At 43.5% G+C, this 14,886-nt stretch overlaps 1 protein-coding gene across 4 annotated transcripts in view; it reads left to right on the forward strand.

Moving 5' to 3' along the window:
• The first annotated feature begins 2,835 nt into the window (after nucleotides 1-2,835).
• GRIN2A (glutamate ionotropic receptor NMDA type subunit 2A) overlaps nucleotides 2,836-14,886 on the forward strand; it is a 180,319-nt gene continuing 168,268 nt past the window's right edge. For 3 of the 4 annotated variants that reach the window (XM_057418953.1, XM_057418954.1, XM_057418951.1), the window contains exons 1-3: nucleotides 2,836-3,099; nucleotides 3,789-4,029; nucleotides 5,543-5,965. In XM_057418953.1, coding sequence (XP_057274936.1) covers nucleotides 5,561-5,965 — 405 coding nt within the window. In that variant the 5' untranslated portion in view covers nucleotides 2,836-3,099; nucleotides 3,789-4,029; nucleotides 5,543-5,560. Of the gene's footprint in view, nucleotides 3,100-3,788; nucleotides 4,030-4,709; nucleotides 5,966-14,886 lie in introns of those variants that run through there. The other variant, XM_057418952.1, reaches the window with a different exon arrangement.

The raw sequence follows: 14,886 nt of genomic DNA on the forward strand, positions 1-14,886 counted from the left end.
CTGAGATAAGCATTGTACAGCTTGTAAAATAAAGCAAATGGAGAGAAAGTAACAGACCCAGTGTCAGTAACAGGTCAGGAACAGACAGAAACCCGCTCTGCACCTGATGACCAGACTCCTGCCTCTCTTGCCTCCTTGGAAAACATTGCTTGGATCTGGTAATTTGGCTGCTTGTTTCTGTTGAAGTGAACTCTGCAACAGGTAATTTTCAGAAAATAGAAACCTTTTTGTAATGTAATGCTGCTTTGGAAGGGACTGAGGACCTCTAAATATGTGTTTATGTAGCAGGCAGGAGGTACAGAAATCCCAGCTGGGAAGTATCCTCAGAAGTGCAGGATTCCAAATTCCTTGAAGTTTTGTTGTAGGTTCTTCTAGATAAGTACGCAGCTGTTTGTGTGGAGAAGGCAATCACTTATGTATCAATCCATCTGCCTTTCAGAATAAATGTTCTCCATTAAATTACTGAATTGGTAACTTCATCTCCCAAGTGTAAGGATGTTGGTGTTTGTTACATTGCTTTTGAAGTGCATGTTCCTTTTTTACACCCAAATTACAAGGGTAAGTTCAAGACACTTGAATGCAAATTCTGTTTTCTTGTTTCTGCTGAGTGAAGTTGATTTCTTACCATGTTTGCAGCTCTTCTCTTTCATCTTAAATTAAACAGTGTGACTATACCTAGAAATGGGCTACGGATGTCTATTAAAATAGCAGTCTAATTCTGCAGCATGCACTTAACTGTGTGGGCAGTAATCTGCTTGAATTTGGTGAAGACTGCACATATACTGCCAAGATTGGTCTCTGTGTGTTTGGGCAAACTTTTAATAGGTTTTATAATGATTCTAACTTGTAAATTAATTTGGACTAAATTTTAATGTGATATTTCACAAACTTGTGTGAGAGTAAAGGATGAAAAATATTTGAGATCATGCTAAAGTATGCTAAATTTAGATTACTGAAAGTTATATAGCTCTGTTGAAGGTAAAAGACTTAGCTCTTGGTCCTTTGAACCATTAAATTTAGTCAGTGTGTTGTACACAACATGTTGTGTACTAAGTGTTTTCTAAAGGCACCATGTCACTTTTAACAGTTTAAATATATGCTAATGTTAGAGCCACATTTTTTTGGCCATTGTGTATTTCCCTTCCATTTCAGGATCTTGAATCTCTGGTTTTGCTGCTGTTTCAAGACATCTGCTGAAGGATAACACTGAAATAACCCTTACAGCGGGATGGGATGAAGCCCCATCTCCAGTAGTGTGACAAACACCACTAATGCCTACAGGAGAAAAGTGTCCATCGAGGGTGAAATGCAGAGATGCATTAAAACATCAAACTTTAAAACAAAAATGACAGTTGTAGCTGTTTAATTCCTTTGCTTAGAAAGACTAATGCAATGTCTAAGGAAGTAATCTCTAAATAAGTTAGGAGATGAGATCTTTGAAAGGAGGAAAAACAGAGGCATAGACCTATTGGGAAATTTTGAGGAGACTGTCAAGAGCAGTAGAGAACAGAGAATGGTTAGCATTGGAAAGGACCTTAAGATCATCTAGTTCCAACCCCCTGCCATGGGCAGGAACACCTCACCCTACACCAAGACTCTGCCCAACCTGGCCTTGAAAACTGCCAGGGATGGAGCATGTACTATTTAGTTGGGCCACCTGTTCTAGTGCCTCACCACTCTCATAGTAAAGAACTTCTTCCTTATATCTAACCTGAAAGCTAATGTATTGTTAAATGCCTCCGAGAGTGTGTTCTCGGTGTTCTGTATCTTAGCGTAGTGAAGACCAAACTTCATTGAGTGGACACTTGGCATTATCCTATTTGAACCCAAAGGTTTCCTCTGGCCTAAGTGCCTCGTTGAATGGCTCTGTCACACTGTGTCAATTGCCCTTACTCGGAAGTAGCGTAAAAGCATGTGCTGGTAAAGGATGGAGCACAAAGAGAGCATCACCTATGCGGCAGTTAGCTGGTGGATTCATTAGTGCGAAACCAAACGAGTTGTGGTAGCGGGAGCTGGGTGATGGGCAAGGGGAGCGGGGAGGCGGTGGTGTGTGCGGGGCTGATCAGCAGCAACGCGGGGCTGACTCCGGGGCAGCGGGAGATGCAGAGACAGGCCAGGTGCTCTATAATGCAGGTGTAGAGTGGGTGATGGAACGGCCGGGGTGCGCAGACAGAGCCAACTTCTACAGAGCGTTTTCGTGATGTTTGGCTGCAGTCTGCAGCTTTCTAGGGCTGATTTTAGTGTGGAAGCCGCTGCTACACATTGATTCCCCTGAGCCCCAGGGCAGGGATTTCTGATTGACAGCCCTTGCATCAAGGGAAAGGAGATTACCCTGGGGTTTCCCGGGCTAGCAGCCTTTCGCTGGGGCTGCTAACGTGGGAAGCGCGCTCGAGTTTGCCACTTCTGCCCCAGCCCTGGCGTGTTCGCTGCTCCCCCAGATCCGCACCCCCTTCCCGGCTGCCGGGCTCTGACTCACCCGCTGGTGCTCGTTGAAGCAGAACATGGGGGGCGGGAGGGGGGAGCGAGCCTTCAAAGTACCCGCGCCTGGTCTCAGTTTGATGAGGCGCCATTGAGCTTCGCCCCGGCGGGGCCGGGGGCGGTGGAACGGAGCGGTGCCGTGAGGTGCGGAGCGGAGTGCGGGCAGCTCCCTCCCCTTTCCCCGCGGCAGCCGGCGGGTGGACCCGCCGCTCTTCCAGGACCGGCGCTGCCAGTCCCCGCCGCTTCCCGGCGCTGGGAGAAGAGCGGGGCTCCGAGGCTGCCGTCCTGGGGACCTGAGGCGGCGGCGGAATCGCGGTTGCCCTTTGAAAGGGAAGGGAAGAAAAAAAAAAAAAAAAAGGAAGGGAAAAGCGATGAAGACGCTGCAATGCCTCCTGCCAAAAGTCAAGAGCATATCGCAGTCGCAGTGGCTCTGCTAAAACTTGATCATGCGGGATTTCAAGCGATAAAGAGCTGCCGGGCTTGCGTGCACTGCGGTGGGAACAAGTTGCAGGATGAAATCCAGGCGTTAAGGGACCTGTTTTCCACTTCGTTGTTTGCAAAGGAATCTACTGAAATGACTTTGAGGATCTTTAAACTGGAGCTATGTGGAGGGCGAATGCAGTAAGTACCGCCCGGCTTCGCACCGGCTGCTGAGGTGCCGCGCCGCGTTCCCCGCCGGGGTCCCGGGCAGGGAACGCTGGTTGCCTTTGAACCGGGGTCGCTTGAAGAAGTATCTTTGTGCATGTTTACTGGATATAGAGACTGAAAAATCAAAAAGCGATCGTCTTGTGGCGGGAGCTGCTGGAGTATGGCTCCCCGGGTTTACTGCTGCTAAATTGAGAATTAATCTGGTCCGTTACAGGATCGAAAAGAGCTTTACCCCGCACGGGTCTAGCTGCTCTGTGCTTGGGTTGAACCTGTCGAGAAAACTCCTGCCCTTGATCGTGTGAATTAGCCCGCTTCTAGATGCCCTTTCCAGGCTGGGTGCCTCTTCCATTAGAGCTCAGAGCCGTGCGTTTCTCCTGGGAGCAGACGGGCAGTTGGGAGCCCAGGACTTCCAAGGGTAGGGCGGGAGCCGCTTCCCGGACAGCTGCGGGCTCATGGGCGCTGCTGTTGGGAAAGCGCTTGCATTAATTTCCAACCGTGTGTGTGTGTAGGAGGCCAGGACACTTTTGAGTCTAGTCACTTTATTTCCGTTCGCACTCCACATGAGATTGAAATATATTTTCCCCTGTCAAATCACAACCTGACTAACGGTTTTCCACCGTCTCCTCTCTCCCTGTCCTGTCCCGTCCCGTCCCCCGCCCCAGCCCCCCTTTGCCTGCGTCCCTCTCCTCCTAGCTGCCCTCCCGCGCTATCATGTCGCTCGCAGGCTGCGGCGGGAACTACGCGTGCGGCCAACGGCGTGGAGGCCGCCCCTGAGCCCGGGCACCGAGGGGCGCGACATGCCAGCGGCCGCGGCATGCCCTGCACCAGCACCACTGGCACCACCAGCACCGGCTCCACCGGTACCACCGGCACCCGCCGCCGCTCCGTCTTCTGAGGCGCTGGGTACGTGGAAAGACACCGCCGCGGCCGCCAGGGGGCGCCATAGGGCCGCGGAGGGCTCTCCGGGAGCTCTCTCTCGGCTGGGTGGGAGATGACGGGGGAAGAGCCGTGCCCGGGGCGGGCAAAGGGGGTTTGTGTGTGTGTGTGTTGTTTGTTATTGTAATTACTATTTCTCGGGTTCGGCAGGAAGCTGAAGAGGCTTCGTGCTACGGCCACTCGGATGTGTTTTTTTCTTACCGCTTTCCGAGCACCTCTGGTGCTGCGGCGGCGGGAGCCTCGCCCGCAGTGCAATGGCATGGGAAGCACAGCAGCACTGATGTGCAGTTAAATGAGCTCTCAAGTGTTCATCTCCTCTTCTGCCCGAAAAGGAGGTGATGTCACAGCGAGCCCTTGTCTTGGTGTGTTTTTCTACAGCAGAGGATCCTGATTGATGGTGGAGAAAGGGCTGGCGGGATGAGAGGGAGAGCTGGGAGCTTCCCCCGACTGGGCATTCCTGCTAGGGTTTGCTGCGTGATGCCTTGCAACAAGCTCGGCTTTCGTGGCACAGGGACTCCCTTCTTGCAGGTAGTAGAGAGCCAATTGTGGGGGTGGAAACCCCCCAGGGCGCAGACACTGAGGGAGATCTCGCTGCGTCAGACCTGCTCTCTCTCTTCTCCGTCCTTCAGATAGTTCAGATAGCCACATCAGTCCTGTGGCTCATCTCCCTCCCCATCCTACTCTGTCTATATTCACTCCCCTACAGAAATTCCATCAAGATGTGAAGTAAACCAATGCAGTGATGCTCATTTGTGGAACACCCTCTCCTTCAGCACCAGTGAACAACTTTGTGTCTGAGATCAGCAGTTCTGAGATAGATTCTCAAGTGAATGCCACGTAAGAAGAGAGAGAATAATTCAGATAGAATATTGTGATTCTGAATCTGTTCCAGAAATGCAGTAGACTCTGCTTCAGCAGCAACTGTCTAGAAGAGATCTTCAGAAATGAAACCACATGGTTCTGGGATGCTGAGAAATGTGTGGAGTATATGGACTGGGATTTCCACCAGACCTCTTGCTTGCTTCTCTCATCTTGAGCTAAAACACCTCTTCCTTTTAGACTGTAACTAAATTTTAACTAGACATTCAGGACACAGGAAAACAGATTTCTGTGTGTTACCTGTTTTAGTACGGCAAGGTTAAAGAGAAGGATGATAATGCCTTTTTTTAATGATTTCAGTCATCATAATTCTGTTGGCCATCCAGGAAGAATTTTAATGGGCTTTTCCTCTGAATTTGTGCTACAGTTTTTGCATTGCTTGTGGGAGACCACTTATAACACTGCCACTGGCAAGCCAACTTCTTGTGGGGATGTAAGAGGCTTGAATTGAAACTCAGGTGAAGAATGCGTTATAAAAAGCTGCTGAAGTTTGCATTGTGTCCAGAAGCTTTCTGTCTAAACCCACCATTGGAGATACACATGTAACTGTGTATTTTTTTCTCTCTGCTGTTTTTCTCATGCAATGTGATCGCTTTTACAGGGGATCAAGCTGGCAAAGATGAGGAAAATTGGCTGTGCTCTCCTGGTACTCCAAGCTCTTCTGGCACCTTTGGATCTTGTTCGTGGAGCGGAGAAAAGTTATCCTGTCCTGAACATTGCAGTGATTCTGGGAAGGACCAAGTCTATCACAGAGAGAGATATCAGAGCTCTCTGGACCAGGGAAATGTCAGCAGACCTGACTGTTGATATCAATGTGGTGACCCTTCTGGTGGACCAGACTGACCCTAAGAGCATCATAACACACATTTGCGACTTGATGTCAGGCACCAAGATCCATGGAGTGGTTTTTGGAGATGATACTGATCAAGAGGCAGTAGCTCAGATTTTGGATTTTATTTCTTCTCAGACTTCTATTCCAATTCTTGGAATTCATGGCGGGGCATCCATGATAATGGCAGATAAGGTAGGAAAAATTATTTAATGCTTTTGCTAGTCTAATGTACTTCACTGTATTGGTCTTTATCATGAATATTCACTTCAAGCAGTTCAAAAGGATGCTTCTAATTGTCTTTCTGTGCTTTAAAAAAGAAAATATATTCAGAGCAGTGTCCTCATTAATCATTCCTCAGATATTCTGAAGTATTTTGGTGCTCATGACTGAAAGTCAACTTTCTGTGCACTGTAAAAGCAGTCCTAATGAAATTTACTCTCCAGCACACAGAATGCTGGTCAGTTTAGCAATTTTACCAGCAAATATGACATATATCTGTAAAAACAACCCTAAAATGGTAGGTCCATAAAATGATTTTAAGGATAAGATGTAAAATAAGCAGATATTCTGTGGTACTTCTGAGAAATAGCAAGCAATAGACCTGAATATGTTTCAGGAAAACACCACTAATAAGGCAGTCATATTAAGCTGGACTTTTGTGACCCACTACAGTCTATAAATTAAGCAGTCTTGCAAACTTTACCAGCTCTAGTATTCCATATATTTATTAAATTAGACTTTTGCTAACCAGATGCTTCTCATTTCCTACTATAGCTCATGAAATTCCACAGCGGGATTGTCTGAACTCTGGGGATAACTCCAAATGGTTTTGTTGGAAAACATCTCTATGAAATCTGTTGTGAGACTCTGGAATGACAAAAGTGACCCGTACCCAGCTCATGTTCCTTAATACTGTAGCAGTTTTTAACCCCCCTTGCTGGCACTGCAGAATGGATCTTGTAAAGTGATCTCTGTCCTTTCAGAAACGGGTGCTTAGCACTGTGCAGGACTAAGCTGCTTGCCATGGGCTGCCGCTTGGCTTGAAAGTCCAAGAGGAGCTCCCACTGTGGCGTGGGAGAGGAGAGCTGAAGAGGGAGTTCATGTGTGGGAAGAAATTTAGTGGCTTTCCAGGACACAAAGCTTTTCTATGTTAATTGTAACTTATTGCCTGATATTTCAGGGTTTCTTGTTCGTTAAATGCTGCTATTCCTTATAAGTGGCTTCTGAATAGTACTTGAATAGTAAAGAGCTCTCTCTCTAAAAGCAAAGTGGTCCAAATATGCTGTTTTGTAACTTGAGGGGGAAAAAGAAGCAGGGAAGATGCAATGATTAGTTACAGTTGAGGAATCTGCTTTGAACTTTTGAAGCTTTTTTACCTCTGGGAAGGACTTTTTCCACTGGGATAAAAGATCTGTTTCTCAGTATTTTAAATGGCCTTCCTTTAAAACTTATGTCATACAAGGGGAAGACAAGTGCTGAATTACAGCCAAGATTTTTTAACAATAGCCTTGACATCTTGATTTATATAGAAAGATCGTTACAGACAGTGCTACTCTCTCAAATGTAATTGCAGTGACAAAGTTAGAGGCAGTTATTTCATGTGCTTTTAAATTACTTTATGAATTTACCCATATTTGTAAAGCTGGCTTTATGTATATTTAGGAATTCTATTTCACTCAACTTTCTATGCAGTATTGGAACATCTGAAGATACCAGCCAGTGCTCAATGCTGAAAGACTGGCAGAAATCCTTACAGAATTGACTTCACACTCGGTAGCAGATGCAGGCTGTTACTGATACGGATCTATTTTTTACTTTTATGTAGGAGCCTCTAGAAAATGAGATAGATTGTATTTTTGTTGTCTCAGTAAGTTAATGCTATTTTCGTTGTTTGCTAACATTGTCATTAGTATCCCAATGTCTTTGATTTTAGGGGTCATCACAGTCTGCTAATAAAACATTTTTATGCTAAAACTTGGCTTCTAAGATTTCCACTTATGAAATCAAAATTGTTCTGTGTGTTAAGACAATCTAATAGAGCTATCTTCAGTAGCTTAAATTGGCTGAAGGAATTGTTTGGACTAAAATTGACTTAATTTTTACCTTGGATTTTGCAATATGCAGTGTCTTGCAGCTGGGTTTAGAACATTGCAGTAATGAGACTTGTACATGTTACTGAATTAACAATTCATTTAGGAGTGAATTCCTGGGAGTCAAAGGTGGAATTCACAGTGCTGTCATCAAGGCAAGGGAGGAAGGCTGAGGCAGGACCACTGCAAATACACAGCGTGTCTTCCAAGGAGTGTCAGGATTTTAGCTGAAACACATGGCTGTTGCCTAGATTGTGAAGTTGATCAGTGTTTAAAATCTTCTGTCTCAATGTCATACACTGAGATGGGTGGATATGCAAAAAAATACCTGGTCCCAGTCCTGCTTGTGGATGTAGTTCTCTGTCACTCTAATAAGGCCATTTCATTTATGTCCTTATTGTGTGTGTCTAACAGGTGTTTTTCTTCTCTGTGGCATTATGCTGGTACTGTGCTTTAGATGACTTTTACTTCAAAGTGTGTGTATAGTACCTGCTTGTTTGTAGACTACCAAGCATGGCTAACATAAGGGTGGCACAATAGTTCAGGACTTCTGTGCCAAGTGGTTGTTATTTGATGCTCAGCTGTCCTAAACATGAACTAAACTAAAGGCATAGGAATGAGAAGTCATCTGTAATGCTCTCTAAGGCTGAAGACTTTAGTGGAACGACTCAGATTAGATAAAGTTACCATATTCTTTATGGGTAATAACTACTGTGTGAATCTCACATGAAGAGCCATCTCTTTAAACAACAAAAAAATTGTTCTAAGTTTCTAAATAGGAGCTATGCCCCCATTTGGAGGATGCAGTGATTAATGCAGGACATGCAGCTTTTGAAGTAATTCCTGTGAAAACAGCAATGAACAGCGTGTAATTCAGACTGCCTTCCATACCCCAGCTGGCTGCACTCTCCTTCAGTTTGGTTAAGGTTTGCCTGCACCACCTGAGGAGATATGTTGCTTGATACAGCCTGTGAAAATTGATGGGCATGTGAAACCAACCAAACTGGAATGTTTTCTGAACCTAGTTGATCTGCCTTCACCTGACATCTGCTGTCAAAACCCTATCAATGAGCCAATGTGTATGCTACCCACATCATCCTAATCCCAACTGTGCTGCAGAGATCCCCTCTGGACAAGGCCACTGACTCTGCCTCCAGCTGATCTTATCGCCTGCTGTTGGCAGGATCTCACCTGCCATTGAACAGCTTCTTGGCTTTGGTTCCTGCTGCTGCCAGACTTAAAACATATTCAGATGTGGAATAGCCTACTGAAACAAGATGAGAACTTGTCTGGGGCATCTGTGCCAACCTGCTGTGCATCGGTATCCTTGGAAGATGCTGAGAACAGACTAGCAGTTTATTCAGCTTGTATCTGCTGATGTTTGAGTGATCTCAGGCCAAACATTACTTAGGAACTGTTTCCTGACTTGAGCGTTTGGTTTCAAACTTAGTGATGTTTGTTTCGCCACATGCTATCATAATAATGGTAGTATTTGTGACACCTTTCTAAAACAGAACTTCATGATTTAGTTCTGTGACAATAATAGAAGATTTGCTTCCTTCACAAGTGGTGAATAAGCCTTTGAACCATACTGCTTTTGCATAGTGCAAAATGTATTTTTTCTATTTTTTCATTATAAGTCTTTCTGAAAGACATGACTTGAAGCCTTAGATTGTCATGGAAGTACGGACAGTTATAATACATAGCCAAGCAGCATTAAAGGTAAGGGTCTTTTTCCAGAAGGGCTATTACAAAGGGGTTCTTCTTGAAACAGCTCTGGAAATGTTATGTAAAACAAATCTTTGCTTTTCAAAAAGATAAGTACTATATATGGTTAAATTATCTTTCTTCATTATTCTTTCTGCTGCTAACATTGAAAATAAACAATTGTTCATTATAAAATCTCCTTGGCATGTACCATTACCTTCAGCTTTCCTTTTTTACCTCCAGCTTTCCTTTTTTACCTCCATCCTCCTCCAAAATAATATAGAATCACAGAGCAATTGAGGTTTGAAGGACACGCTGGAGGTTGTCTAACCCAACCCTAGCTCAATGATGAGCTAACATCAAAATCAGATCAGATTGTCCAGTCAAGTTTTTGACATGTCTATGGCTGTAGAAACCACAGGTTCTTTGGACAATCTGTTCCAGTACTTAACCTTTCCTTGCATCTCAATAGAATCTCCCTCTGTATTAAAGGAGGGAATGGGTGCTTCTGCTGGTGCAGCATGGTTGGGCTTCACCACCGGGAGGGTGCACTGCTGGCTCATGTTCAGCTCATCCACCAGCCCCCTGTGGCCTGTAGTGCTGCTGGGACATCTATTAACAACACATCGACCTGTCAATAAGTAGTGCGTGAAACTGTACTTATAAGTCGTGGTGGGTGTTTTTAGGTGTTTTACTGAGATACTTGCAGATGGCTGCATTATCTGTCATTATCAGCTCGTTATAAACACAGCTGGAATTGCACTGTTTAGTCCTTATTCCTGAGACACAAAAAACATACTTGTGAAAAGCAGAGCTCTGAGACCAGACTTGTAACTGTGCCCAGAGTACCCTCAGACTACACTCCCTTATCCATACGTGGCTTTGTATGCTGCTCTTAAGGCTTCTCTACACATCTTAGAACTTCATTGCCATGGCATTGGCGTTGCCATTGCTGTGTCCTCATAATGCAGTAATCTACACTTAACATTCGCACTGTGCATAAGAGGGCTTCTATTTTTCTGCTTTAAAAATTGTTGTGGTGCATGGGGGGGTTGGGTTTGTTGTGGTTTTGTTTTGTTTTTTTTTTTTTTTTTGTTGTAGATAATACTTAATGGGGTGCACTCATCAATTGCATGTCTTCCATATGCATTCTGTAGGTGTCCATCCAGTTCATCTAGCTGGCTTGTAAAAGCAGTCCTGTTTGTTTACAGAAACGGTGAAACACAAATTTTGTAACTTTTTATTTCTGCCCTTACTGATAACATGTATGGCGCTGTACTCCTGCCTTCAGCTGGTATTGCAAAAGAGAGGACAATTGAACTGTAGTTTAATAAATGCTTTAGTGCACAAATACCTGTATTCATGGAATTGGAGTTTCAGGTCTCGATATAATAGCTTGCGCTATTCCATTAGACACAGTACTTCCAGCTTCTTCCACTTTTAAAGAAGCAGTTGAATATATCTGGCTGTCCCTCTGGCTGTACTAATGCTGCTATGGGAAGCGTAACTTTCAGTTATTCTCATTTGTATTTTGAACTGCAATAAAAATGTAGCATTGACCTTCTCCTACAAATCTGTGTTTACTTGGCCACCCCTATCCATAAAAGTCAATTTCTATGTATTTTAAGAATACAGTTGTCTTGCACATCCATGAAGATTTTTAGAACTAGGCTTGTAACCTGTGTTCGTACCTTTGACGCATACGTGCTGTAATGACTGCTATGAAATGCCTACAAACATACTTGGAATCAGTCTTGCTGAGGCAAATGAAGTGAGCGGGTGCAAGTTCTTGTGCTTTTCTTCCCCATGTGCCCATGCTCTGGGAGCGTGAGGTGCTGAGGATAGAGTGTGATGGTTTACGTTAATGCCTGCACTGCTGTCGCTGTGAGAAAGGCAAGCTCCAGCTGTGAGAGCTGTTGTGAGCTGTGTCTCAGAACTTGGAGGAGCACTGTGTTAATGACATGAACCTTGCTCTTTTGCTCCCACTCTTTTCTAAAGGATTTTATTAGCTATTTCAGAGGTGATTGTATTATTCCTCATTCTTTTGTCAACAAGGAAGTTTCCCTCTTAACTTAGCAAAGTAGGCATGAAGGATTTTCTGGAATACTGTGAGAGCAGACTTGAACAGTGGCTCTTGTGGAGTTAAGGGTGGGATGTTTGGTTTAATTTTCCTAAGCAGAAGGAAGATACTTTTGAAGAGGTTGGGAATTTCTGTTACTAATAAGCAAATTATAGGGAATGTAAATCTTCTCCAGTTGACTTGATTGTTGGTGTAACTCAAGTGTAGGTAAGCTCTTATTTATTTTAGCTTGCTTGATTTGACACAGTTGTAGCTGAGTTCAGGTTGGAGGGCTCTTAAGAGAGAGGGGTGTTTACCTTCACTTGGATCTAATAATTTGCAGTAAGAGCAATATATTTTAATCTCAGAAGTTTTGTTTTATTTTCCTTCAAAGTGTCTGTTCTTGCAGTTACTGAAAACAGAAATCTAGAAATGTCTTTACTTCAAGACATTTTAAAACTGGTGGTTTGTCTTAGACCATGTAATCTCTCCAAACTATTGCCTGCGTATAGGTAATTATAACACAGCAAACTCCTGAGCTGTAAAAGTAGGACACAAGACCTTCAGCATTATTTTCTGCTTGCAGACATTCCTGGTGATGTCTTTGGAATTTTTTTCCCGAAGAAATTTCCTAAATGTAAAATCCAAAATCACTTCCTTTAAGCTGCAAAGTAATAATATACTATTGTAAAGCACCTAAGACATTTCTGGCAACCAGAATATATCCAGAGACCATACCTGAATGCAGTGAACAGAACAGAAGGGCCTTGATATCATGTCAAACACAGTTTTTGTGTTTCATCTATTAATATTTTTGAGAGGATATTTAGCTTATTTGAATAGACTGTTTAATAGTGTGTTTTATTTGATACTTATTTGAACTAACAATTTTATTTAATAATAATTTAATTTGAAGAATCTCTTTGTATTTGGGCTTGTTTGAAAGATATGTGGCATAGATCTGCCTACATCAGTGTTGGTACAAAGAGCCTTCTATAGGTGAACAGAGAAAATTTCAGTCTACAGGCTTTGGTATTTGTTAGAAATCCATGGTCATCTGGGCCAGCTTTGCTTGTATTCTTTTCTTCCCCTCCTCCCCCTTCCTCTTCCTCTTCTGCCTCCCCTCTTTTCCTGGAGTTATGAAGTTGTACGGATTTTACTGAAGGAGCCTAGCCTGGACTGTCTTCACACCATCTGTCACCATATTGTTTGTTTAAATTCTTGAGATATTTTCCTCTGTGCTTCACAGAAATAAATAAAACTGTAGCAGCATCATTGGCTATTTATATTAGATTTAGACTTAATGTCCTCAGGAGAAAAACCCTGTGCTTGCAAATGAGGTGCTAGAGGCACTGTTTTTAAAACTGGACATGGTTGAATTCTTAGTGCATTGCTCCAGTTCTACTTCATGTTCACCCTTCAACCAAGAGCCCCTCTGGCTTCTCAAGATGGAGACCTAGGAAAGTGTGTCAGGGCGCTCCTAATCCCATACTGCTTGGTTATTCTTGGGTCTCCCCAGTGTTGCTAGGAGAAGGTTTTGTGCTCTTGTGTAAATGCAGAGCAGCTAGCAAGTGTTTCTTTTTGAGTATTTTCATTCAAAGAAGCTATGCTAGAAGGACCTGGGTGCTGTATATTCCTTTGTCCTGATACTTGATATATTGGGTCAGGGAAAAGTTAAGACTTACAGGCTCTGCGTGAAACCAGAACTCGTTAGAAGGGGTCAATATTTCTGAGAGAAATTAAAACGTGTAGAAGAAATGTAATATAAAAGCTGAACACCAACAGGAAAATCCGCTTGTTTCCTCATAGGCAAATGTGATGTTCCAAGTTGCAGGTGATGATTAGTTGGTGTCCAGCAGCTGTAAGCTTGTGGTATGCCATTGATGTTGTCTCACCTTTTCCAGCAGCAATTTCTCTTTTACCTTCCATACACACAGACCTTAAGTGGTCAAAAAGCCTGAGTGAGTGGAAGGAGAAGTAGGTCCCAGGTGTAAAAGTTCTCTCTTATTTAGGGAAGACTAAGATTCCTCTGAATTAAGGTCTGTGCTTCCTGGGACTTGGGCATGAGGGATACATTGCTGCATGCTGTGGTAGGCTCAGGACTACACAGGATTCCCTGATCAAACTTTTATTTAAACCTCTTGAAAAAGAAACAGTTTCTAGCCCAAATTTGTGGCTAAGGTTTTGCTTGAATACAGACTCTAAGCTTCAAATGCAGATTAAAGAAATAATTCATAAATGTATATATCTGGACAGTAATTGTGTAATCTGTTCCTACTCCTTCTGTTCTCAACAGCCACAAAGACTGAACTAAAACTGATCTAGGAAATACAGCACCATATCTGAGGTCATAATCTGGTCCTAAACTTCTGGAGCACGGGCAACAGAGAAACAACTCCATCTGATTGTACATTTACGGAACAGAGAATGCTTAGCAAGATTAACCTGTGTTTGGGCAGGGCAAATTCAAGCAAAAGTGCAGTCCCTTTTGGCTCTAATATACTAAGAAGCACATTGGAGGGCTGTGGACGAGATTGCATTAAAACACTGTAGTATTCTGCATTCAGCTCCAAAATCACTTCAGTTTCTTTTGGAAGTCTTTTTTTGTTTCCCATTTAGGCATGACCAGGTCTGAGAAAACTAGGCCTGTGTTTCTGGTATACATACAGGTTCTTCACTCTGCTTTCTTCCAGATTCCCTGGCTGAAGGTGGAGAGGAAAGGTGAGAGAAAGAAAAATATTAAAAACAGGAAGATAACAACCTTTTATTAATTACATTGATTAACTTACTTTTCAGGAGGGATCCTACAAGTAATTGTGGTTAAGTGTCTTGAATTGGCTGATAAGAGTGTAATTTCCCAGTAGGATCATGTACACCTATTTTTAAGTAGCTTGGATAAAGTAGATATTTTTTTTTTTGAGATAGAGGTCTTTCAACTTTAAAACTATGTATCCCTTAATGTACACTTTAAGTAAGCTCTCCTGGGGAGATGCTTCGTTACCAGGTGACTCTTCAGTCAGTGGTTCAGACTTTCAATCTCCATCTTAGGTTTGGGAAAGTAATTTCCTTTTAGGCTTTTAATGAGGGTCAGCTGGGCTGTTTCCTTGTCACAAGTTACCTGCTGTGACATTACCGAGAACACGGATGCTGGTCTTGCTCCATGGCCTCTCCTCGGTGTGTAGAACTATTTATAGCCTGCCTTTTGTGCATCTCTGAGCAAGAGATTCCTATAAATGTACTTCATTCAAGGGATTGCT

This window comes from Pezoporus wallicus, unplaced genomic scaffold, assembly GCF_028554395.1.
Source record: "Pezoporus wallicus isolate ANWC-B61680 ecotype Strahan unplaced genomic scaffold, APGP_CSIRO_Pwel_v1 contig_7071, whole genome shotgun sequence".
In the NCBI taxonomy this organism is placed as follows: Eukaryota; Metazoa; Chordata; class Aves; order Psittaciformes; family Psittacidae; genus Pezoporus; species Pezoporus wallicus.